Raw genomic sequence first — 27,128 nt, forward strand, 5'->3', positions numbered from 1 at the left:
GATAGAATACGTGAAAATGAATAACAACATGGTCTTAAAAGCTTTTAAACAGTGAAATAGGCAAACAATTAATAATGTATATGCTTTAGAACAGTAAAATAGGCAATATATATATATATATATATATATATATATATATATATATTAATGAGATAGTGAAGTATAAATTAGATGTAGTAGCTGTCCAGGAAGTTAGGTGGCCAGGAGAAGGGAATTGTAAAACTAAAAATTATACTTTTTTCTATGGTGGTACTGAAAATCATAATTTTGGAACAGGCTTTTTCATAAATAATAGAATTAATTATCTCGGCTCTTAAAACAGTAGAATTTATTAATGATAGGATATCATATGCAGTTTTACAGGGTAGGTGGTGTAAAATTATTTTAATAAACATACATGCACCAACGGAAGATAAAGATGATAATACTAAAGATGATTTTTATACAGAGTTAGAACAGGTCTTTGATAAATTTTCTCAGTATGATATGAAAATTCTGTTAGGTGACTGTAATGCACAGATTGGCAAAGAAGAGACATTTAAACCCACGATTGGTAAAGAAAGTCTTCATGAATTAAGTAATGATAATGGTATAAGATTGATTACTTTTGCAACCTCAAAGAATTTAATTGTGAAAAGTACCACTTTTAAACATAAAGATATCCATAAATATACCTGGTCTTCTCCAGATGGTAAAACTCATAATCAGATAGATCATATTCTCATTGATAAGAGAAGGCATACTAGTATAATTGACGTTCGTACACATAGAGGTGCTGACTGTGCCAGTGACCATTATTTAGTAATTGCTAAATTAAGAGAAAGACTCTCAGTGTTAAATCATAAGCAACAAAATCTAAAAGTTCTAAAATTTGATACAGGAAAGTTTACTGATGAAAGAATTAAGAAAGATTACCAAATTAAACTGTCAAATAGATTTGATGTTTTGCAGGATTTAAATGATGATGAAAATATAAATGAAACAGACGTAAATAAGAATTGGGAGCACATACGTAATGCAATAGAATCAGCAGCTAAAGAAAGTATAGGATACCATAAACCGAGAAAAAGTAAGCCATGGTTTGATAATGAATGTCATAATCTAATAGAAATAAGAAACCAGGCTAGACTTAGGTGGTTAAATAACTCTGATGATACAAATCTAAACAATTATAATAGAATAAAGAGAGAAGTTAACCGCACGTTTAGAAGTAAAAAAAGAGATTACTTGAAAAGCAAAATTAACAAAATTGAAACAAACAGCAAAAATAAAAATATCAGAGATTTATATAAAGGTGTAAATGAGTTTAGAAAGGGGTGGCAACCTAAAGTAAACTTGATAAAAGATAAAGATGGTGATCTTCTAGCTGACCCAAACGATATTCTAAATAGATGGAAGAACTACTTTAATGACCTTTTAAATGTTCATATAGGAGATAAATCAGAAGTAAATGAAGTCCACACAGCAGAACCTTTAGTTCCAGAACCTAACTTGACTGAAGTTAAAGATGCTATTAAAAGGCTAAAGAATAACAAAGCACCTGGCATTGATTTAATACCAGCTGAGTTAATTAAATATGGCGGAAATTCATTAATATGTCAAATTCATAAATTAATTTGTTTAATATGGAACAAAGAAGAAATCCCTCAACAGTGGAAACAATCCATAATTGTTCCTGTGTTTAAAAAAGGTGATAAAATGAACTGCAATAATTACCGTGGAATTTCTCTACTCTCAACAACATATAAAATATTGTCTAACATTATTTTAACAAGACTAACCCCATATGCTAATGAAATTATAGGTGATTATCAATGTGGATTTAAACGTAACAGATCAACTACAGATCAAATTTTTCACATCAGACAGACACTTGAAAAAAAATGGGAATATAATCAAAATGTCCATCAGCTATTCATTGATTTCAAAAAAGCATATGATTCGGTCAAAAGAGATAAATTATATAATATATTAGTAGAGTTTGGAATACCTAAGAAGCTTGTTAGTATGATAAAAATATGCACCAGTGAAACAGAAAGTAAAATTCGTGTGGGTATTAATATGTCTGACAAATTTACAATTCATGATGGGTTAAAACAAGGAGATGCATTATCTCCATTGCTCTTTAATTTTGCCCTGGAATATGCTGTTAGGAAGGTAAAAGAGACTAAAGAAGGACTAAAATTAAATGGTGTGACTCAGTTGTTAGCATATGCAGATGATGTAGACTTACTGGGGGATGATGTGAATACAATTAAGAGTAATGCTAAAATATTTTTCAAAACTGCTAAAGAGATAGGTTTGGAAGTTAACAAAGACAAAACTAAATATATGCTTACAGGCCGAAACCAAGTGTTATGTAATAATCAAAATCTAATTATTGATAACAACTCGTTTGAACCGGTTTCCAAATTCAAATACTTAGGAGTAATATTAACAAATGAAAATGATATTAAAGAGGAAATAAAAAGTAGGCTTAATTCAGGAAATGCATGTTACTACTCTCTTCATAAACTTTTGTCTTCTCGTTTAATATCTAAGAAACTAAAAGTTAAAATATACAAAACAGTAATTTTGCCTGTAGTATTATATAGATGTGAAACTTGGTCCCTTACATTGAAAGAGGAACATAAATTGAGGGTATTTGAAAATAAGATCCTTAGGAAAATCTTTGGACCTAAAAGGGATGAGGAGACAGGTGAGTGGAGAAGGTTACATAATTTAGAACTACATAATTTGTATTCATGTCCAGATATTATTAGAATAATTAAATCAAGAAGACTTAGGTGGGCAGGCCATGTGGCACGAATGGGAGAGGAAAGAGGAGTTTACAGGATTCTTGTTGGGAAACCTGATGGTAAGAGACCTGTAGGAAGGCCAAGACGAAGATGGAGGGACAACATTGAGATGGACCTAAGAGAAATCGGTAGGGATGGAAAAAAGTATATAGATCTTGCTCAAGATAGGGAAAGATGGAAGGCCTGTGTTGCTGCAGCCGTGAACCTTCGGGTTTAAGAAGGCTAGGGAGTTAGTTAGTTATATATATATATATATATATATATATATATATATATCCAAAATCAAACCACGTTGTCAAGATAGAATGAATATGAGGGTCTCCCAGATGGCGTAGCAGTAACGTCGTCGCCTTGTAATCAAGAGGTCTCGGGTTCGATACCCGGCGAGGCACGAGTGGTTCGGATCTCACTTTAAAATGTGGGTCTAGTGTTACCGATTGTCTTTCCTGTGCATAAAGTGGACTTAAAAACCTCAATTCCCACTCAAACTCAATTTAATATGTAGCACATAAGTATGACGCATTAGTTTAGTACAATATCAGTTGGTATCATGAGAATAACAGGCGTAGGCAGGCCGCTAGTACTCGATAAATGAAAGGGAAATCCGACAACCGGGACAAACTAACAATAATTTGGAACCTGCGACTGTTGATTCCCAAACACGAAACCTGTTGTGCTGGTTGCTGAATGTAAACAGGAAGTAAGAGCTGGAACTGATGGACCCCCCCCCCCACCCTCTTTCCTCGGTCATTGTGAGAGCGCTTCAATGCTCCGGCAAAGATGAATGGGAAGATAATGATGTGGTGATCTTCAGTAGGATCCTACGAGAAGTGGGCGGCGATGTAGGTTGGTTTGATGTATGGCCAGTGTGGGAGTTTGGAATACGAATTCGAACCATCGAACAGCAAACAAGTATAACGTGAATGAAAAATTCCATCAAAACGATTCAAAATTCCACACACGCACACTTCGAGGGAATGAATCTTAAGGCGAAAGCCATCCGAAGTGCGTGAAGGGGATAAGTATGTGAATTTGTAGCGAAAAGTGACACTGGATAGAAAGTCGTCTAATTAGAGAAAGTATTGACGTTAGTGTGGGGTTACAGTTTCATTCCTGTAAGTGCGGGGAGAGTCGAAGATATATATATGGAATGATTACCTTGCCGCAAGGGGATCCTAACCAATATGTGCCTCCACAGGCTTTCGAACCCGGGACCCCTTGATTACAGGCCGACAACGGTACCCATACGCCATCGAGAGGTTCTCTTTCTCTCGAGGTTCCTGAAATATATAGAAATTCATGTTGTTGAAGAATCTACTTCAACAGAAAGGTGCTTTTTTAGAACACAGGTATGCATATTGGACAGAGCATATGTAAACTGTTTTCCGGTCGTGTTCAGCATATTTTCGCCTTTTCAATGCATACATAACTTTTTTTCTCCCTCCCGCTGAACTATTTTCGAAGTGGACTAAATTTGCCCCTCGCGTATTTGCGTAAGCAAAGAGAAGGTACAAGGCTTTGTTGGTCGACAATATAGCTTATCATTTACATTTAAAAGGTTGCATAAGATAGTCATTTTATTGCAACTCATGGTCTGTCAACTTAACCGATCGCAGTTCTACCCATAGCAGAAATATAAAATATATCTATCTTCCTTTCAGGTTTTATTATAAGCACATTTCCCTCTTTAATCGCCCTGAAAATATTCGCACATTCAGAATCCCCCTATATATCAAGGATTCCCAACCTTTTTTTACGTTCACGGCATCCTTGGGAATGAGATTAATGACTTCGGGCACCCTAGAAAGGTTTTTGTTAATTTTAATCGAATTAGAATATGTTATCAGGAGCATGTTAAATTTATTGTCAAAGAAATACCTACTCCAGTACTAATATTATTCATTGAAAGTATAAGGAACAAATGTAAGGATTTAATATTATATATTTTGCCCACTTCCTAACAGTATTTTCTTTTTCGTTTTTTTTTTTCGTTTATCCCTACTCGCGGCACCCCTAAGCCGATCTCATGGCACCCCGGTTGGGAATCACTGCTATTAATGACCGATACAAATATGCGTCGGCATTCTAACTTCGTCTTGGATGAAACGTAGAAATATATATTTTTAGCCTTTTTTTCCTTTTTTAATAATCGTTAATTCTATTTATGATCATTGGATAGTTTACTTGTGTAGTGTATGGACATATGCAGACGACCGATCATTCTGCGCTGTTATGATTTACGGAAAAGCATTGTTTGGAACACGATCCTGCAGACCACTAAAATATCGCATCACAAACTTTAGTGGCTGGTTATTGTTATTGCTTTTGAGGTACTGCGTAGTTGACGGTTACAAACAGAGAGAGGGAGTGAGGGGAGGGGAGGGGAGATTTGCAAATGCGTAGATTCTATTGCGAGACGGTCCAGAATCCCTTTTACGTTTTACCCTCGCCATAAAACACATTCAAAGATTCTTGCTTCTCTTTTCACAAACAGATTCTGTCACTCTCTGCGTACGCCTATACAGATTAATGGGAAAATCCGCAGAACGAATTGCAGTGACGTAGGTGCTCACGTAATAAAAAAAAATGGCGCCGGGTTTACTCATGCTAGTAAGTCTGGCCACTCCCATTTTTATGCCGCCAAATGGTCTGTCTGCGAAGACGACGCAACAGCCGTACTCGAACCCACGACAACGAAGATCGATACTCCACGCTGTGTAAAGTTCCGCGCAACCTTTCTCTGTGGTCTTGCATTGTGACGTCAAGCTCTCCATCTTTTATTTTTGGACAGATCAGCCACGTCTGGACACGTTTTCCAGACATTCCGTACCTATTCATGCTGGAGGAGACTCAGATTAAAATCGATTTGGTCTCATGACCTCGAGACTTGTTGGGTTTTCACGTCGCGTGTTTATATTCTCCAGGTTGACCACGGATTTATATGTACCAAGAAAGTTTTAGATATGTAAAATATATATTTAGTTATTTTAATTATGACCTTACAATTGTGAACAATGCTAATTTTCATTAAGCAAGTGGCTCACCTACAGCTAAATAGAATATGCATTAGGATTGCGTCACGTTATGATACACAGTAACTTCTGTGGGCTTTACCTGGGAGCTGTGCCTTCGCAGCGCGCTACCCTCACCACTCGCTGCATGGAATAATGAAAGATTGAAACCCATAGACATACGAGGGTGGTTTGAAAAGTTCTCGGAATGGAATAGAAAGAAACGACTCACAACTGATTTTTTTTTTATTTTTCAATGTAGTCTCCCTGTACACTAATGCACTTGGTCCAGCGATGTTCCAATGCCTTGATCCCATCTCGAAAATTAGATTCCTCCAGGCCTGTGAAATACGTGTCAACTTCGGCTATTAGTTCTTCCTTTGAAGAGAATCTCCGTCCACCGAGGAAACTTTTGAGTTTGGGGAAAAGATGGAAGTCTGAGGGAGCCAAATCAGGCGAATAAGGCGGATGTGGCAACAATTCGTAACCAAGTTCATGAATTTTTGCCATGGCAACGACACTTGTGTGAGGGCGTGCATTGTCCTGATGCAAGATGATTTTCTTTCTTGCCAAACCTGGCCTGTTTTCCCGTATCTTATGCTTTAGTTGGTCGAGGAGATTAGCGTAGTATTGTCCCGCAATTATTTGACCAGTGGGAAGATAATCGATCAACAGAACCCCTTTCGCATCCCAAAACACTGACGCCATTACCTTTCCGGCCGACCGTATTGCCTTTGCTTTCTTTGGTGGTGGTGAATCAACATGTTTCCACTGCTTTGACTGTTGTTTTGTCTCTGGGGTATAGTAGTGGACCCACGTTTCATCTGTCGTCACAAACCGGCGAAAAAAATCTGTTTGATTTCTCTTAAAACGAGTCAAACATTGTTCGGAAATGTCCACTCAGATGCGTTTATGGTCCTGTGTTAAAAGTCGCGTCACCCATCTTGCAGATAATTTTCTCATATCCAATTCAACTGTTAAAATGTGATACGCCCGTTCGGATGACATTCCTATAGCTTCAGCAATTTCACGCACTTTCAGTCGGCGATCCTCCATGACCAATTTATGCACTTTTTCAATAATTTCTGGGGTAGTAGCACATTTTGGGCGACCACTACGTGGATCATCTTCTAAGCTGTCCCGACCAAATTTAAACTCGTTTGTCCACTTTGCAACAGTTGAATATGAAGGAGCAGAGTCCCCCAGTGTGTTCAGAAAATCGGCATGAATTTCCTTTGCTTTCATACCTTTCTTTACGAAGTACTTAATCACCGCTCGAATCTCGATTTTTTCCATCTTCACAAAGCACTGCACGGGACGTCCGCACCACAGATATCTACCCAAAACACTGACGCGCCACGTGTTTATTAATAAAGGATGGCCTATTACTATGCGGGAACCTCGTTGTCCTAGCACTGACATCTGGTGGTGATTCCGAGAACTTTTCAAACCACCCTCGTATTTCCGATATAATTTGTATAATGGGTGGTCTGATTTTGATATTTTCTCTCAATGTGTGCGTGTATCATGTTTTAAAAAATGGAAAGATTTACGATATTCAAAAGTTATGTAAACAGAATTCGCGTAAGTACAAGGGCAAGAAAACAAAGTTGAAATGAGGTCGTTGATTCCAAATATGTAAACGTTTATGTAAATACGGTACATGTGTGTGAAAGTGAATGTAAGTACTATGTCATTAGGTAATTTCGTGTAGGCGTTTGTTTTGCCAGATGTGTGAAATTCCCTTGATGGTTCCCTAACGTTTAGACAGTCAGTATGCGTTTTTCACTTCTTTGCAGCTTGCCAGCATAAATTATCATCGCCGTGGTAACTGGTGTTGACAATTTGTCCATTTGGCCTCAACATGAAGATGAGAGAGATCACTTGGTCCCCAAAATCTTCGGTGGGAAGCTGCCGTTCCCAATTTTTCCCCTGTGGGAGTAACGGAATGTTCTGACACACTTAAACAAGCGATCGACGTTTTTGATGCACGTGGAACAGAACAAGCTCGTGGCAGTTTGCACGGAATATAAATCAAGGAAGACGGCGGAGTTAATGACAGGGTAACAATTTGGACAAAAATGAGGCCTTCAAAAGCGATTCCGTAGGCTTTGTGTACTGCAAGCGGAGATTTCAGAAATCCAAGATGGCGGAAAATATGGCTGCTCGAAATATAAAACTATTTTAAAGTTGACCCGTATATTTAAATTTGGTATCGATTTTTTTGCCATCGAAGTTGTTGATTCTGAAATTATCAGAAACAGTGGAAGTATATGCCCATAAGAAGTGATATTCAAAATGGTGGCCTAATGCACTTGTCGGAAAACTGAAATCCTACCAAATACTATGGGTTGTGTCGCTTCTATTCTAGACAGAACGCTCCTTCTTTTTACCCATTTACACAAGGAAGGTTAGTTCATAAGTTCATATTTCATTTAGTGCCATTCTGATAAATGTTGTAGACATTTTTTTTAAAAATGGCGGACACCTGGGATCATCCGTAGGCCTACGTCTTCATATTTATCATTTCATGAGCAATAAATCATATAATTTTACTGAAGAAAATGTTCGTACGCTGCTTTAGCCCCACCAAATCCGGAAGTGGACCTTCAGTGAACCACTGACTTAGGACCCCTTGATTACAAGCCCGCAACTAATCACTACGCCGTCGGGAGACACACCCAAGTTTTAGTGCTTGTAACGCCACACAATACCATATTCGATGTTAATTAACAATTATTTTTTTTTTACGCTGTGTGGTAGCTCCAAGTTTTGTTCACGTAAGGCGAAGATTAGACACTTGTTTATTGTTATTGAGCTTCTGCCATTATTTTACCGTTAACTTAGTTGAGCTGACGGTAAAAATTACGGTACGATCATTGCGGAAACTTTTGTCGAGACAACCCACTGGAGGGCAGAAGCCATATCGCACTGAATTTCAGAAATACTTGTCGGATATTCTTAGAGCTCTCGGAACAGCACTTGGAGACCACTTTTGGTGTAACTTGCGGTTGTAAATTTACAATACAAACTCTGCACCAACAACTACTCGGGCTGCAAATAGGGACTTGGGAGGAGGAAAAAAAAAGTGTGATTTATGACCATCGGTAGCTGGAGATAGCAAACTCCTGTTTGCGCAGCCAGCCACAGCGCTCGCTCTCTCTCTCTCTCTCTCTCTCTCTCTCTCTCTCTCTCTCTCTCTCTCTCTCTCTCTCTCTCTCTCTCTCTCTCTCTCTCTCTCTCTCTCCCTCCCTCTCTCCCTCTCCCTCTCCCCCTCTCCGTACCCCTCCATCTTCCCATTAGCAAAAACGAAACGACGACTTGTAACATCCAACAATACCAGCTTTAAATCACAGTTGTTTACGTTCTAGCGAGATAAACCATGAATTTCATCTCCAGCTGCCTCTCTCCGGGGACGCAGAACAACGAGGTAAGGCTAACAAACACGCTAAGCAAAACTCCGACGGCCCAATTGCCTGTACATGGGCAGACATAAACACAAGCAACGCCCCGGTTACAGCTCGCCTTGCCAATTATTAAGCAAGCGAACCGTTAATCTTATTCCGTCGAGACGGTTGCAGATAGAGGGAGATTATTTCCGTAACATCTTTAGCTGTCATGCATTTGAAGCTTCGGAACGAGTCACAACTCTCGAAGCAGCCAATCAACGAAGTGAGCCGCTGACGTTATCTCAACACAGAACCTATCGCTAAGCCCCCTGCTCAGGCTCTACACGCCCACTAGGCTCGCTAGACAGACTCGCGTAGTCCGCTGGAAATGTTCCGAAAGTAATTCGACTCTACTATGCCGTAAACTTTTTTCTTTCATTCTTTTTTCAGTGTTTGGCTGGCGGTCCTCTTTGCTTTCGCAACTCTGGTCCTCTTATTTCCATCGACAATATTGTTATACCACAATTGCGATCAGTTTTTACTCTGCAAGGTGTAGATATGGTCAAATCTTTTGCAATCAAATTTGTAGCGCCTTCATACGGTACTAAGGAACACTGGTTATGTACAAATTCATGGTGTTGACACTTTAGGTCTTCAAGAAAAAAACAGAAAAAAACTTTAAAAAAATAACGAAACCGAATAAGTTAAAAGAAAACCGAAACCGAGAAAACGTTTTAAAAACGAAACCGAAAAAAAAAGTTTTAAAAATCAGAAACCGGAAAGAAGGTTTTTAAAATACAGAAACCGAAAAAAAGGTTTTCAAGAAACAGAAAACTAAAAAAGAAAACGTGTTGAAAAACAGAAGCCGAAAAAAATGTTTCCAAAAACGATACCGAATTAACTTTTAAAAAACCCGAAACAAGTTTTTTTGACAAAACAACTAATTCAAAATCGTTAAAAATCTAATAAACTAAAGTTTTTATTTTTTAAAAAAAACTAAGAACGTGTTTTATAGAAACTGAGACCGAAGTTTGCTAAAATGTAACAGAAACACTATCGGTTTTATGAAATGTAACTATTTAAGAAGCTATTTTCGTGATCTTGTTGTGACAAATGTTTTAAAAAATCAATGCGAATAAATTTATTTTCAAAGAACCAAAGTTTCGGAACCCCTACTGTGTAGGCATCCTGGAATGCACTGTAGCTATGCGGGTTGTATATATTCTCCTCGAATAAATCCACACGATTTCAGCTTTGGCAACAACGAAATAATTTTGTTCCCTTACTCGTCTTAATTTTAAGCCTTGTAGAGCAAATGGAAAATAATATTTTTGTTCAGAGAGCTTGCAACAAGACATGAACATGAGTTGAGTGCATCAGCAAATTGACTGAAGATTGTATCAAAATAAAGCCATGTCATTCATTTAAAATTTATAGATAAGTTTCATTAGAAAATCATGGTCCCATTTGAAGCTGAAGTAATGTTTGTATTTTTTAGTTATTTCTATCAGCTGAGGGTGGTCGCGGCGGTGAGGGGAATGATGAGTGGAGCTAGGATTTTTATTAAGTAAAATTTCCAAAATATGCACACATATACGCTAACAAATCGACCTAATTTCATTACTTTGCTCCAAACACGAATTTCTTGCGTAATATTCTGCCGCAATGTTTTTGTATCTCCGGATATGTGACAAAATTGATAAAATCGAGGGGAGTTCATGCACCAATGGGGTCGGATGTCACAAAATTGAGGCGGAAGTAGTTCACATCAATTATTTCTAACGCAGTTTCTGTCGGACAGCGTAACATTTTAATCAACTAAGTGACTTAGAAATCGGAAAGCTCATAGAAGGGGTTGTCACTTGAGTGGCTTTATATGATCCGTGTGGGGTGTTCCCTGTGTGTGGGTTGTTTCCCTGTTCGCCCCCTGGAATATAAAAGGGTAAGTTAGGTTAAAGGATGGGGTAGGGAATAGTAATTCCAGAAAGCCTAACATTTGTCGACAATGTACTGGAGGATTTGCACGCAATTTGTTTCTGTTTATGGCCTGGAAGTCGTTTCACAATATGGCTCCACTCTGCAAATTCTAGTTCAAGGCAACAAGTAGGTGAGGAGTAGAAATGGTGCTTGCAGTCTGGCTTTCGGTGCTACGATCCGATCTCCACGTTTGCATAGCACAATACGACGCCAGGGGTCCCGGGTTCGAGTCCCGGCATGGGTGATCTTTGTGAGTGTCCCTTCTTAATCAGTTTCATCTCATTCTCATCGTCGCGATTAGCCAAAAGTGGCAGAAAGGTTTCAGAGGGTACATTTAGGATCTAATGGTTTAGATGTACTATATGCCCTCCCCTTGTACACCCAACGGCAAAAAGAAACAGCGGTCGAATTGTCCATCACCATTTTCATTCAGAATGTTTTTCACAATGTGATAATAATGTATTGGAATTAAAACGTCAATAAATATTGTTTAGAAGGTAACATATACGAATCACCAGAATTCCATTCCTTAAAACAACATGGGATGTAGCATAATAAAAGGAATGAAAATGGCGATGTAGAATTGCATATTACGAGTACGACATATTTTAGAAATATTTTACAGGTTAACACTGCATAGAAATCCGCATATTATCACATGTACTACTAGCTGTTTTCTGAAGAAGAAAAAAAACCCAATGAAAGCAAGTTATGTATCAGGGACAGAATAGGAAAGCCACGAAAAAAGGGAAAAAAAACATGGGTGTAAAATTTAATATTCAGTATAATCAACATGTGTCTTGCCTATTTTGGTGCAGTGCTGCTGCAGTTATTACTGAGAAGTGACGTAGAACAGATATTTTCTCGTTTATTCTACGATTTGCGTAAGAGCAAGAGACTGTGTAATAGGTTTTTGGACGCTATAAATATAACTAGGTGAATTCCTCGTAGGCTGCCACTTGGAGGAAGCTAGTAAATAAAACTGCGTAACTGACTTCTCCTCCCACTTTTTAAGTATGGTGCTGTTCGCTTTCCGTGCGTGTATGTGTGTTTTGGCAAAGCTTGCGTCAACTTCTCTAAATGCCATGTTTCTAAATTAGAACAGTGTGCACTTTTGATTTTTTTTTTTTGTCTTCAAGAGAAGGCAAATATCTGAAGGTGCAGTAGTGTGTGTGTCGTTTTCCAGCTGTTTCGAATTACAGAATGGAGTTAAACTTGCGTGGAAATTCGAAGCGTTAAAACTGTTCCACATTGGTTGAGGATAACATGCGCTATTAATTGCGAGGGTTATTTCAGAAGACTTACTCAAAAGCCTTTCACGGGTCTGTTCAGAGGTCATTCACGAGTCTTTTCAGAGGCCATTCACGAGTCTCTTCTTTTACGAGTCCTTTCAAAGGCATTTCACGGTCTTTTCATCTCTCTCTTTCAGAGACCTTTCACGAGTCTTTTCAGAGACTTTTCATAGGTTTTTCCAAGACCTTTCACAGTTCTTTTCAGAGGCCTTTCACGGTTTTTTCAGAGTCCTTTTACGGTTTTTCAGAGTCCTTTTACGGGTCTTTTCAAAACTCTTTCATCGGTTTTTTCAAAGGCCATTCATTCACTATCTCTTGAGAGTTCTTTCACTGGTCTTTTGAAAGGTCTTTCATGTTTTTTTTGTTTGTTTTTTTCAGAGGCCTTTCACTGGTCTTTTCAAGGGTCTTTTCAGAGGCCTTTCACGGATCTTTTCAAAGGCCTTTCACGAGTCTTTTCAAAGATAGGGCCTCCTCGATGGCGCAGTGGTATCGTCGTCGCCTTGTAATCAAGGGTTCCAGGGTTCGATACCCGGTGGAGACTCAAGTGGTTCGGATCCCACTTTAAACTGTAGGTCCAGTCCCGATTAGCCTTACTTTGCGTAAAGTGGATATAAATCATTGCGTAAAGTGGATATAAATCAATCTTTTCAAAGATCTTTCAAGAGTCTTTCTCCGCTACACGGGCAGCGTTCCAGCGTCACAATAACCAAATGAAGGCACTATACGCATAATGTACTTCGTAAGCCTCTCTGAGAGAACCCTTAACGAAATATTTCCTGATGCGTGTCTTTAATGCATGGTTTATCTTAATATTTGCCATTTCCTGTGGCCGAGGACAAGTAATCTTCATCCTACCTTTCCAGGCCGCTCTTCAGATATATATTGTGTAATAGCATCCTAGCACACCACGAAGCCAGGACGTTTTTAGCAGCCCTTTGATGCCTGCCGCACGCCACTTCACAACAATGACGGGTGGATCCTCGCACACACGAGCTTCACTCTTCCCCCTGACCTACATTGGCCACCACACCTTTTCCATTTGGCACCTGTGTCCGCACGACACACGACTGTCGTTTGTCATTTCTGACAACTCTTGTCTGGGTCTTGTGCCTTGAATATCCCAACGGGAATTGGCTTGAGTCTTCCGAGTGCTTGATGCTTTCTCGCCGCGACCTGTCAATCAGTGACAGTTTTATCAGCACGGCGTGGAACTGTCGGTGCGTTTTACCGAGGACAGGACGTGTTCCTTGCTTTTGTTCTTGAAGTGCAGAATGTAGGTCACCGGCAAGGATAATCGCCGCATGTCAACGCCACCAGAGTGCAGCACGACATGCAACTTCATGGAACTTTATAAACAAGAACAACGCTCATGTTGCGGAGAAATCAAACTATATTCATTGACAACTTGGCAGTGACGTAAGAGCAACATTGCCAACTTTGATCTTTAAAAATATCCACAGTTTGCACTGTAAAAATTTTCGTAAAACTGTATTGAAGTATTCATGACGAGTTTTTTTTGTATGATATCAGCATGAAGAAGTTTTTAGTTTAGTCGAACAAACTAAGCGTAGTGAATTACGCCTTTATAAAACGTGGTACTGCAGTTTATTCTGAGATTTCAAGAATCTTTGAAAGGTACGCAACACAGCGAAAACTAGTGCTCCAAAAGTATAGGTCATGTTGGGAACAAATTCCAAACTATTATGCAAACATCTTTCACGAGAAATATAGTGAGGAATAGGTATTCTTTTTGCCACGAATAAGTGTCCTTACCCCATCCCTCTCCCTGCCGAAACCACAGACCGTACCACGGTTGACAGTCGAAAGCGTTCCCACATCTTTCCCCTCATCTTGACTGCCAGCCGTTCTTTGGGTATGGTCACTGTAGTGTCCTGTGGCATGCATGTACAGTCACGGACACTTCTGGGTTGTAATGATTCCATTGAGAGTCAGTGGGTTTGTTACAACCCAGCAGTGTCCGTAACTGTACATGAGGAGGAACGGATGAAGATACGAAAGTTAAAAAATAAAGGGACTGGACTGAATCTTTCGCAACCTTCGAAAATACGCTGAAAGGAACTAGGAAAGAACATCCACCGTCGCCACCCCCTCCCTGGCCTGTTTTAGGAGGGGGGAAGTGGCAAGACTAGCAACTAGTAACAAGCCATCCTGTGTCGGGTGTAGGACTGGATTTCTCTCTGATTGGCGAAACGAAGGAAATTTAAAATAGTCGAAGACTACACACACGCTATTCGTTCAACTCTGCGTTCGAATAGAAGTTTCGGTATTTTCATGTACAATAATCTCTAATTGATTAAGCGAAATTCTGCAATAAAACAATGTTAAACCTATAAATGATAACATGCACCATCTGTTATAGGACAGGACCGTGTGCTTGACTCAAAGATCAAACCATAGTTAAGACCACGAATCTTGATTCCCATGCTAAGCACTACATCACGACGGCGCGTATAGTGAATACCATAAACGCACAGTAGAGGCATAATTGGGACATTTTCGGAATTTCTTCTAGTGTTAACCTATCTCCCACATAGTAGCTCCAAAACTGCATTATTGCAGGTTAACCTGGCTCTGCAGGTTAACGAGGTGGGTGTACTGAAACCGTTATCAGTAACTAATTAATTAGCTAGTGATACTAGTAGATAAGAGGGGGAAGTGGTGGATTCGTAAGAAGTACAAACTACGTGAGGAGAGGGATTTAAGGTGTTTGGTAAATGCGTTATTATTCCATACCTGTCCAAAGTACGACCCGTCATGACTTATTATGTGAACCAGTACTTTTACATGTAAAAACCTCTCATTTTATTATGGGGCGTTGTCCTTAGTGTAAATATAATTTAATTAGTTCAACTCTACTAGTTCCTGGTTCTGTATATAAAATATGATTAGTTAACTAACACCATGGAGAAAAGGGATGATGATATATGTCAAATCTGTTAGATGTGCTCTGTTTCTGCAGGAAAAGTAATTCTGATAGGGACGTCTAAGAATGTCAAGCACTGTACATGCCTGGATATACTTATTTACCATTATTTAGGACATACGGATAACTAAAGGCCACAGAGTTGATCAATTGAAATATGTCGCATACCTTTTCTCTCAGCTCCTTATTATTATGTTGGTGCTAACCTGTGAGGATATGGTCCATTCACACTCATTTTTTTCTTCACAGGAGAATCAAGCTGAGAACGAATGCCCCAACTCTTGTCCTGCAAAGTGTTCGGGAGTTGGATTCGGAAACAGATCCTTGTGTTGGAACATGAATGCCTGTCAGAAGGGTGAGTTTTTTATGTATTTTAAATTTATTAAATGTGTTTATTTCATTTTGATATATGCATATTGAAATTAGTTATATTTTATTCTTTGTTGAACAAGAAAGCGTGCACACACAAATTAGATATACACCAAACCAGGGCCTCCTCCGTGATGGAGGGGCATCGCCGTCACATAGCAATCAAAGGGTTGATGGTTGGGATCCCACTTGTCCAGAGCATAAGGTGGGCTGAAAACAAACTTAGATAACATAAAAAGCAACTCAGTGCGAGTTACGAATATAATAAGTGACCACAATTTCATCGAATATACCAGTGTCCGCAACATTTTTTTACTCACGGCACACCACAGACGGGCCTAGACTCAACACGGCACACCAAAATGTCTGTCCCCTCAAAATCATATGAATCTTAATATAATTACGAAATATTACGTCGTTATGTAATCAATTATTATTATTATTATCATCATTGTTATTATTATTATAAAACATGAATAGACTTATGCATTTATTAAAAATTTATAAACTTTAATTCACTGTAGAAAATACACATTTCTAATACGAATTTTAAAGTAAATAACTCTACTAATACCTTCAATGTGATACTTGAACCTGCTTAGCTGCACACAGACGGCTGATTCGTGGCGGAATCGTTGACAAAGCAAACCTCATTTCTTCATCGATGGATTTGAGTCTCTCTCTCTTTGATGTTTTAATTGCAGTCAACGTCGAGAAGCCCATTTCACACAAATAAGTAGTTGAAAATGGTAATAACACATTAACTGCCATCTCGGAGATAGCGGGTATTCACTGCTTATTGACAACCAAAATGTATCCAAAGGCACTTCGAAAAATTTTAATTTCAATGTTCTGTCTGCTTTCAAATCTGCCAGTTCCTCTTGTGATCGTAAATTTTTCGGAAGATATTTCGAATCCATACTGAATGGATCACGAACCCAGTCAAAATCTTCAACGCTCTCTCCAAAATATTTTTTGAAAGTCTGCTGCAAGAGTACTAAATGTTCTTTAATTAAGTCCGTCAACACCTTGTTGTCGTCAGCAAGGGGCCATACAGTTTGGAACATCTCACACGATCCATTTTCAATTGTCTGTATCCACAAGTTCAACTTATTAATAAATCCTTGAATCTTATCCATACTAGTCAGAATATTTTCGTTTCTACCTTGCATTTTTCTGTTTAGTTCATTGAAGTGTACGAAAATATCGGAAAGATATGCCAACTTAGATACCCATTCATCATCTGCAAATAAATCCGCATATGCAGAGTACAGATGTGATAGAACTGAACTGAAATACTGTAATTGTTGTCTGACAATGTGTGGGTCCTTCGGCGAAGGAAAAGGGCAATAAAGTTTAAGAAGCGCTGACAAACAGGCCCAAAACAGCCAGTCGTACACAAAAGATGCAGTATTACAAACAAAGAACTCGCTTGATTAGCGCTATTGTATGATTGGTGCGGCCCGCTAAAAGGCACACAAAGCTTGCCGCCTGTAACCCATCAAACCGGCCCAATATTACAGGCGAGAATATGTATAAGATGAGCAAACCATAACAATATTGAGTAAATAAATTACATTTAATTTCTATGAAATAATAAAAGTTATCAGCAAGAATAAACAAGCACCTTCTTACTTAAAATCGACAATTTATTTCTTACAATATTAGGTAAAATTTCGCGTCACACCTTTCACATTGTGACGGCACACCGGTTGCGGAACACTGGAATATACAATCATTTTCCCTCCTCGTTAGACAGCATTTTTGGGAGTCATTTAAAAAAAAAAATACTGTGTGGTACGTACTATACATATCATTCTGCAAGTTTTGCAAAAATCGTGCTCATATGTTGTGTGCAATTGCGCTATTTCTTGTTCGGGCGCATGCTCGCAAAAGGCTACTTGATGCAGTGTAGACCTGCTGACTAGCTTGAGAGTTAACACGATCTCTGCCACATCAGTCATAATGACCGAAACATGTGGCTTGCACTTTGTTTTCCTAGCGCGCCGTCTGTCATGAGTATAACAATGATGCGTATAAGGCATGACCGACAAGGCGTGGGGATTCGAGTGCTCTTAAAAGTGTTTCGGCTGTTCAATTTTTAAAAAAAAAAATTAAAAAAATGCGAAATACAGTCTAATAACCACTTCGGCGCAGGTGGAAAAATTGGCAGAGAACGTGTTAAATCCACAGATGTTTTGAATTGAGCGAACTCTACCAAAGAGAAAAATTAAAACTGTTTGGTGCAAATCAAGGCTACTTAACACAAGAAAAAATCAAGTGCGTTCATCCACGGCAAGGTGTACCATGAGTCGACAGAACTTAACTTCATTTATTGGCTCCCCTTGGCTCCATAGTAACATCCAATTCAGCGTATTTTCTGTGCGTTCCCAACCTCAATAAAAAGCATATTGTTCATCTCAGCAGTCCTTGAATACCGCTGTAGCAAAGGCAATTTGGATAGCTATTCATCTCATTGTTGTCGCCCAGCTTATCTACCCTGAAGATTATTCTAAGGGAATAAAGAAGGCTTTCCATTGGCATAGAATTCGAAAGCATGATAATATAATAATCAGCTCTGGTGTCGAAAATGATAACAGGTTCAAGAAATGATAACGGTTAAAGGAAAGTAAAACCAGACTAAAAAGAAGAAAATGCACAATTCTGTTATCACTTTTCTCAACACGTGTTATTTCCCTTAGCAAAAGTGCAAGTTGTATCACGTGATAGAAGGTAGAAGATTCGCTGTCGTCAAAGGCAATCTTTATTTTATGTAATTGTAAACGAACTTTTTTGTGTGAGGGAAGGCTAACTTGCATTAATTTCATAAACGGAATGCTCTCTCCATGAATGTACAGCCTTGTACAGATCTGAAGGCTTGTAATGAAGAGGCTCGGATTCGATTGCTGTCCACTTTGAACTACGACTCTGTTTGTTTGGGCGTGAACTGAGTAATGGGGGAGCAGAATTATAGAAAGAATAAATAGATCTACTCAAAACAACTACTATGTGAAGTAGTTAGAATAATGTGCTAAGATTAAAATTTGAAATGTATTATTAGTATTCAATAATCTCTTGAAGTGCATTGAAGTAAGTAGACACTTAAAAAATGCACTAATGTAAGAAGCAGTCACTTAAAACGCAACTGACGAACGAAGCAGTCACTTAAAATGCAACTGACGAGCGAGGCAGTCACTTAAAATGCAACTGACGAGCGAGGCAGTCACTTAAAATGCAACTGACGAGCGAGGCAGTCACTTAAAATGCAACTGACGAGCGAGGCAGTCACTTAAAATGCAACTGACGAGCGAGGCAGTCACTTAAAATGCAACTGACGAGCGAGGCAGTCACTTAAAATGCAACTGACGAGCGAGGCAGTCACTTAAGATGCAACTGACGAGCGAGGCAGTCACTTAAGATGCAACTGACGAGCGAGGCAGTCACTTAAGATGCAACTGACGAGCGAGGCAGTCACTTAAAATGCAACTGGCGTGCGAAGCAGTCACTTAAAATGCAACTGGCGTGCGAAGCAGTCACTTAAAATGCAACTGACGTACGAAGCAGTCACAGAAAACACACCAGACGCAGAAAGTAGTCAATAAAATGCAACTGAGTATAGTATGTAGTCGCTGAGAAAGGAACTAGATGTTGACTTATCATGCACCAGATTACGAGAAGAAGTAACTTAAATTGCACTAAGGATGTAGTAATTTAAAAATATGTTTGTGAAGCTTAAAATCTTCATAATGTAGGGATAAGTTACTTAAGTGAGTTCACGAAGCAAAGCATAACGCCCCGCTGCAAACGGCTGGTAGTTGCATCCGCTTTTTATCCACGCACTCACTTTCCCTCGCGCGTTCAGCTGAGCATCAAGAAGTATTTATTTAGACTACACTTTTAACGCGATAACTAATACCGTAATTTCAGTTACTTGCGGTGACGTCGACACTTGGGGTAGTAATCAGTGGCGTGCACAAGGGGGGGGGGGGTTATGTGGGTCATACCCCTCCCCCCTTTATGTCCCAGTATTCCTAAAAAATAGAACGTCAGTAACAGGAAAAGACTGCAAAATGATGAATGAGTACTAAAAAAAAGTACACGTAACCCCCACCCCCATTCGAAAATAAAAAGAACGATGTGATTTTACTACTAAGCCACAGATCCTGGGTTCGAATCTCGGCTTGGCCATGGGTATTCTTTGTGTGTCCCTTCATCGATTGTATCGTATCATCTTCGTGATTAGCCAAAAGTGGCGGATAAGCGAAGTAAAATAAACCAAATCAAGCAATCAATCAATGATTGGTTTGATTTTTGTTACTTAGCGTTGCTTTTTTGTCACATTTGGTTAATTTCGAAGATGATACGATAAAATTAATGAAGGGACAAACACAAAGAACACCCATGCCCAGGTCGGGATTCGAACCCGGAACTCCCTTACGGTTGGTTGATTTGGTGCTTTAAGTCCACTTTATGCACAGAAACAAAACAGGTAACAAAACACACCTTTTTTAGTTTCTTCAATAATATTCATTTGGATTTTTGAGTTCTGAGGTACATTTTTCATTCCAAATTATTTTATTCTTCGCTGCAGAGTACAATACACAGGAACAAGAATGCGCGCTTCATCACGGGTTCGAATCCCGGCCTGGATTTTTCGAGGTCCCTTCATCAATTTCATCATATCACTCATCCTTATTTCGCATTAACCAAATGTGGCAGAAAAGTGAAGTAAAATAAACCAAACCAACAACAATATGAACGCGCGTTCTCTTGTCCAAATAAATACATCCGTTAGAGGCCAATAGATTAGTATATTTAAATAAGACACTACTAAAACGAGAGCGAGAGAGAGAGCCTGAGCAAATATTTGTAATTTAATCATTATATATTCCATATTTGAAAAAAAAAAGAAAAGAAAGAAAGCATAACATTATTGTCTGCTCATAACACGTTCCCATTTCATAAATAATAAAACTACATCCCATATTATACATACATATTGTACAAAGTGTAAAAAGTTGTGGTGTAAATACAGAGAACATAAGTACTGCACGAAATTTTCCCCTTAGTTCTTTAGATTATTTACAAAGAAATCGAAGGGAAACCAATCCCCTATCTATCCTATAGGAGATAGACTGGGGGACCTGAAAGCACGGGCTTTCAACCATTGCAGCGGGGGGCAAGGGAGGTAGAGACAGAAATCTTCCGCGGCCGTTTCTACTTGGAACTGGTGAAGCGGAGGAAGAGCGCGGTAGGCCAGTTTTGTCCGCGGATCGCACCGAGGGACGAGAAGCGCGTGAAAAAAGAAGTGTTGCATATGAACTGTGGCTTTGAAAATAATTAGAGATGTGAGATTGATTGATCTATCTCTGCTAGACTAGCTACTCCTCAGTGCACGTCACTGCGTAAATCTGCTACAAGAGCTAACGAACCACTTAAAATCAACTAACTTAAAGCCATTAGCAGTTACGACCAAAATGCTAGTGAGAAATTGTTACCTTAAATCATTGTACGACATAAGCAAGCGCCTAAAGTACAAATAACTTGACCCGATCACCACTAAATTCAAATCAGTTGATGTTTAACCTACGACTGTTGATGGAAATCCTCCTGCTTTATGTTGTTAAGGGGATGGTAAATATCCCATGCACGCCGCTAAGTAACGAGGCTAGATCAGTGGCGGGAGCGGAAGCAAAATTAATAAGGCCGAGAAACCAAAGAGGCCGCAAGAAAGCAATTCCATAATTACGCCCACCCCTGCTCCTGCAAGGGCTTCTGCAAAATTTAATGAAATTCCACGTTACGTATTCAATGCCCAGGTGCTCTTTTTGACTCCCCCTTTCTCGTGTAAGTTTAATATGAAGGCGCCGAAACGAACCTAGCGAAACAACCAACTTTCCTGAAACTGGGTTAATCAATAATCAATAAAGCTTTTCCCCGCGTCCTTTTTTTTTTTTTCGCCGTGCCGGAAGAGCGATAGGTGTTTGTTTACCCTGGATAACATGACGCCTCCACCCCCTCTCTTCCCCAACGCGGATGCGTGTACACCGAACGTGATCACAGGAGATGAAGAGCCGAATGTCGCCGGGCAACGACGCAGATTTCATACGCCGTTTGCCGCCTGTCGTTCAATAACTGGTTGTCATGGCTGGTGTACTACGTCGTGGAAATTGCAGGATACGGACTTTACCGGGAAGGAGTGGGACTCGTTATCGTCTGTAGTTCCAATTGTTCGTTCTAAGTCTCGGCCTTTGTAAATGTCCACTTCTCGTTCTCGTCCTGAGTTACAAATTGCCTCTCTTTCTATCGATCTCGTCTCTACTTTGGAATACCCATCGATCTCGTTGCGAGTTTGGGATACCCGTCTCGGTCTCGTTGCGAGTTTGGTATACCCGTCTCGGTCTCGTTGCGAGTTTGGGATACCCGTCTCGTTCTCGTTGCGAGTTTGGGATACCCGTCTCGTCGCTACTTTGGGATATCCGCCTCGTTCTCGGTCTCGTCGCGAGTTTGGGATACCCATCTCGTTCTCGATTACGAATTTCTGATACCCACCCCTTTTTGATCATTTATTGATATCTCTGAAACTAGGACATCCTGAAAATATAACATTTCTTACATTTTTTTTATTGCGCCGTCCATCTGTTTATTAAAAGGAATAATTTCATTGCATCTTGAAATCATAAAAAAATATTCAATCCATCGTTAGTAGATTGCCGTTTATTTATAAATATGGAAAGCAGCTACATTGGCTCGGGAAGTCTAAATCAGTGGTTTCCAACTTCAAAAGGTCCGAGGGCCAAAATTATATCCAGCAGTTAATTGGCGGGCCGCATTCTTTTTTTTTGTGGGGGATTAAAAACTACAAGAACTGTAAGTACTGAACTGAAAATGTAGTACTTACGTATGACCTAAATTTCTAAAATGAGGCAATAAAAACAATGGAATCACAAGTCAAAATTGTATAATTAGAATTTATTTAACAAAAACCCAATACTTATGGATGAATTCAAAGAAATTAAAAACACACCATACAAATAAGAATCTTTCATAGTAGGTGTTCAATGTGAAAATTGAGGCCGATCTGCTTCTTTTATTAAAGTTGGAATGTCCACTTGAATTTGTGTATTTGAAAGTCTCGGAAGGTGAAGCAGTGGGCTTCTGGAGCGGTTCTTGATGAACTTCATTGAAGAAAAACACTTTCACACGTGTATGTGCTGCCGAACATCATGTCATTCTTTGCCCACAACTACGAACATTTGGAAAGCGTTCCTTTCAAAGGTATTTGAAAAACTCTGGCCTCTTTTCTTGGCTAGTTTGGAGGAACACATCGCCTTGCAAATCACACAATTCAAGTTGGAGAGAAGAGATTCTTGTTCTTCGATGTTAACGCCAAGAGGATTGCTAAATAGCTGGATGCTGCTTTTAAGTTCTTCAAAAATCTTTAAATCTGGAGTCAAACTCATCCATTATTGCTTTAATATTTGCACTGAATTCAGAAAAGTCCAGTGTTTCTTCATCTTCTGCTAGCCGCCGACAGCTTGGAAAATGGACCAGGTTATTCTTCTCCAAAGTAACGTTGAAAATCTTCAGTTTATTACGAAATCCATTTATGTTTCCCATTTAATCTGACACCAGCTGGTTTCTTCCCTGCAGTTTCAAGTTCAGTTCATTCATATGACCTGTGCTATCTGTTAGAAACGCCAGTTGTTTAAGGAAGTCCATAAAAAGAACGTATTTTAATTAAAATACATAAAATTAATGTATTTTGCAAACTAGCTTTGCGAGCCGCAAAAAAGGCATCGCGGGCCGCCAGTTGGAAACCCCTGGTCTAAATCAAAAGTATTTTGTTTCTGAAGCTTGTACTTTTCTTTGATAGAAGGCACCACAGAATTATCATTTTTATTGGTTACTAAAGTCACGTAAAGCTACGAAGTTATGATTATTGCATAGCATTGAATAAAAAAGGTATGGGAAAATAACAATGTGTATTAAGGTTGATCAAGCTCACTAAGCTCATTCGGTTTATTTTTATTTAAGGATGGGAGGTTTATTTACTGAGCATCCTCTATAGCTGCCCGCCCTCAGTTAAGAAGCATTTCGTGGTTTAATCGCGACGACGAGGATGAACTGATAAAAATGGGTGATTGGGCAAACGCAGTGATACACGCATGCCTTGACCAAGGTTCGAACCTGTGTCCTGTAGCTTCGTAGCAACAGCAAAGGGAGTAAGAAGCTAGAAAATGAAGATAAAAGATAAATAGAAAGGGAAATAATTGGAACCAAAAGAAGATAAGAAGAGATGATGCGAACGGAAGTAAAGAGAATGTAAGGTACTATATATTTTCTCAAATTTATTCCAAAATTCTGTGACACATTACTTTTGCCAGTTTATTTAATTAACATTAGCTTGCAATTTATAATTATTTTTTTCTAACCTGTATTTGCGCATTTTATGATGCAGTTCTAGCTTGCAAATCGCGACGATGGGAATTAACAACATCGGAATCGAACCTTGGTTCCCTGCTTTCGCAGCGTAGCACTAGCATACTGACCACTCCGCCACACAGGTTAACCCTAATATATCAGTTTTTTTTTAAAAATGAGAAATATATTTTCAAAAGAGAAGGAAAATTCGTAAAAAATCCTTTATCGCCCAAAAAATGCGAAAAATTAAAAGAATATATGAAATAGTGTGTTGAAACACATGCACACTGAGCTATGCCTCGTCCTAAGAATAACAACCAAATCTCTCTCTCCTTTTGTGCATGTGTGTGGTTAGCAACCAAAAGTAGCAACGGAAAATAAAAAACGGTAAACATCCTGTAAATGATCACCTTCGGACTTCATTTTGAAAACCTCGACAAGGATAATGGAAGGCATATCGCGACCCGGTTATATACCTCCTTCCGTATTGGCCGCACGTGTGGATGACGTCAGGGTGTTTCATCGTGGAGCGAGCGAACTGCAAGGTTTGACCTTTCTCGGAGCTGCGAGCAAGAAATAAACAGCGGAGTTAACTCGGCGTGCGTCACACCCTGCACAATGTATTTATTGGCTGTGCGTGCCGAAGCGGTGGCTATTTTCCGATGAGTCGGTGCGTTGTCGCGTCGCAGTCGAGTTTCATGAGAAACTTCCCCGCCGCTGGAGGCGTGTTTGTCGCCGCTTTGTTTTCACGTCTCGTATACCCTGTGGTCAGTTTTCAGTCTCCCTTGCATCATGTGAGAGAAGGGGGCGTTGCGTGGGAGATAGAAACACGTTTCGTATTTGTTGTAATATGTTTTGTGTCCGGATATTATTTGAATTTTATGATGGAGGCTGTCGTCAGAAATGTCGATACTTGTAAATAATTATTATGTAATAATTACAAACAAAAATAATTATATTCCAAACGTATTATTATAATTATTGTACCCATTCACCAGAGTCCTCCGTGGCCGTGTGGTCTAAGACGTTGTGCTTTGGGCTCCAACTTCGGGACGGTGTGGGTTCGAGTTCGCCTGGGTTCAGTCTCTGGGTTTTCGGCCTGTGTATAGGACCGGTGGCAACCCACCATCGTGAGGAATTTGGGGAGCTACGAGTGAGTAGCGTAACCCGGTCATAAAAATCTGTAACGGCTGGGGGTTCGACGTGCTGACCCCACGTCACCCCATTACCGATTGAAGAACTCCACACCTCTAGTTAGGACTATGGGAGGGAGATAGGCCAAGGCCCTTACGAGCTGTAGTCACGGGTTATTTATTATTATTATTTACAAGATGAGTGAATACCCAGGTAAATTGTTATTTTCAGGCTACATGAACTGGGTCTTCAATTTCTGTGCACTTCCGATTTTTTCATGCAACTTCTCTTGTTTCTTTTCACATAAAATTCTTTTTGCTGTGTAACGACGGCTCTGGCGTCTAAACCCACAGCCCATATACCGTATTTGCCCTTTTTTTGTACACATTTTGAGGAGAAACTATTATCACTGAATATTTTAATTCATTTGCAGTATTTCAAATATAAGGAAATGTGTAGGTCTATTTTCAACAAATAACTTATTTAATCTAGCTAGGAAGGAATAAATTTTTATCTCCTTCGTCAAAACTCGCACAGTCATCTCTAGGACTAAATTGAGTAACTTGAAACCTCTTCTAAATCAGAATCTGAGCTCTCATACAACAAATCCTCGTCTGTACCATCCAGTGCATTACTAATGTGACTGGAATACTCTCACACACTGCAAGGAACGAAGAAAGAAATTGTCCAACTCGAAACGGGAAATTTCCAGAACTGAAGGAAATCAAAAACTGAGCATCGGCGCTAAGACGCACCACCCTCTTTTTCAGACCTATTTTTAAAGAGAAAAAGTGCGTCTTATACGCCCAACAATATGGTTATCCTTGTTTGACGTGTTCGTGCCGTGCGATTTCTATTTGATTTGATCTCATCACCTTACATTCTAATCTTCGCGAATAGCCAGTAGTGGCAGAAAAGTCAAATGAATCAAAATCTAAAATTCTGCCTGAATCATGTTGCAACACTGTGGTCAATATTGCCAGTACCTAAATTCTCGGCGCATCCTCTTTCCCAGGTACATTCCTCGTGAGTTGCCTTCCCGCGCGATACAACGTGAATTCCAGGTAGCGTCTTTACTCGGAAGGGGAGGGCGGGTTTCATGCCTGCGTTGGCGGACAAGGGTCATGTACCTTCTTCAATGTCTTTGCCGCCGACAGTCCCCCCCCCCCCCCCTTTTTACCTGGAGAAGTGAAATGGAAGCGACCATTGTGTTCAAGTTTTGCTGCCGGAACAAGCCTAAGAAAGCGAAAACTCTTTGGAATTACCCGCCTGAATAAAGGGTCTTCATTGTTGCCTTCTTTCATGGTTTCGGTTCAGGTCGGTTGGATATTTGGGACAGGTAGAGAAGGAGGGGTGAGATAGGCTATGGAATGCGACACCAGAGGCACTGCGTGGCGTCCTTGGGTGGGAAAAGCCGCCTTTTTTACCTACTACGATGTTGTCAACAACATTCTTTCTTCTGTGCCCCACAGTCATTGAAAATATGAGTTTCAGAGGCAAGGATGTGCCGTAGACCAGTGTTTCTCAACTGCCAGGACGCTATAGGTTCAATTTGTCAATTTTAGTTTGCACAGCAATATTCATTAACATATATTTTGTAATGGAAATATTCTGATTAATTGGAATATTTCGGTGTTCAAAGTGCAATACTGCCAATGAAAATCAGCACTTGCCAAAGTAATTTAATGTTTGTGGCCTCAGGAGACTACAACATTTCAATGGATCCAGTGGCTGGCAACTAATTTACATGTGTTAACAAGCCTAGATATAATCGAACTATTACTTTATGA

At 39.5% G+C, this 27,128-nt stretch overlaps 1 protein-coding gene across 4 annotated transcripts in view; it reads left to right on the forward strand.

Moving 5' to 3' along the window:
* LOC145994691 (insulin-like peptide receptor) overlaps positions 1-27,128 on the forward strand; it is a 267,151-nt gene that overhangs the window by 122,858 nt on the left and 117,165 nt on the right. For all 4 annotated transcript variants that reach the window (XM_083130847.1, XM_083130849.1, XM_083130850.1 and 1 more), the window contains exon 3: positions 15,661-15,766. In XM_083130847.1, coding sequence (XP_082986973.1) covers positions 15,661-15,766 — 106 coding nt within the window. The remainder of the gene's footprint in view (positions 1-15,660; positions 15,767-27,128) is intronic.

This window comes from Lepisma saccharinum, chromosome 11 (assembly GCF_977018435.1).
Source record: "Lepisma saccharinum chromosome 11, izLepSacc3.1, whole genome shotgun sequence".
Taxonomy (NCBI): domain Eukaryota; kingdom Metazoa; phylum Arthropoda; class Insecta; order Zygentoma; family Lepismatidae; genus Lepisma; species Lepisma saccharinum.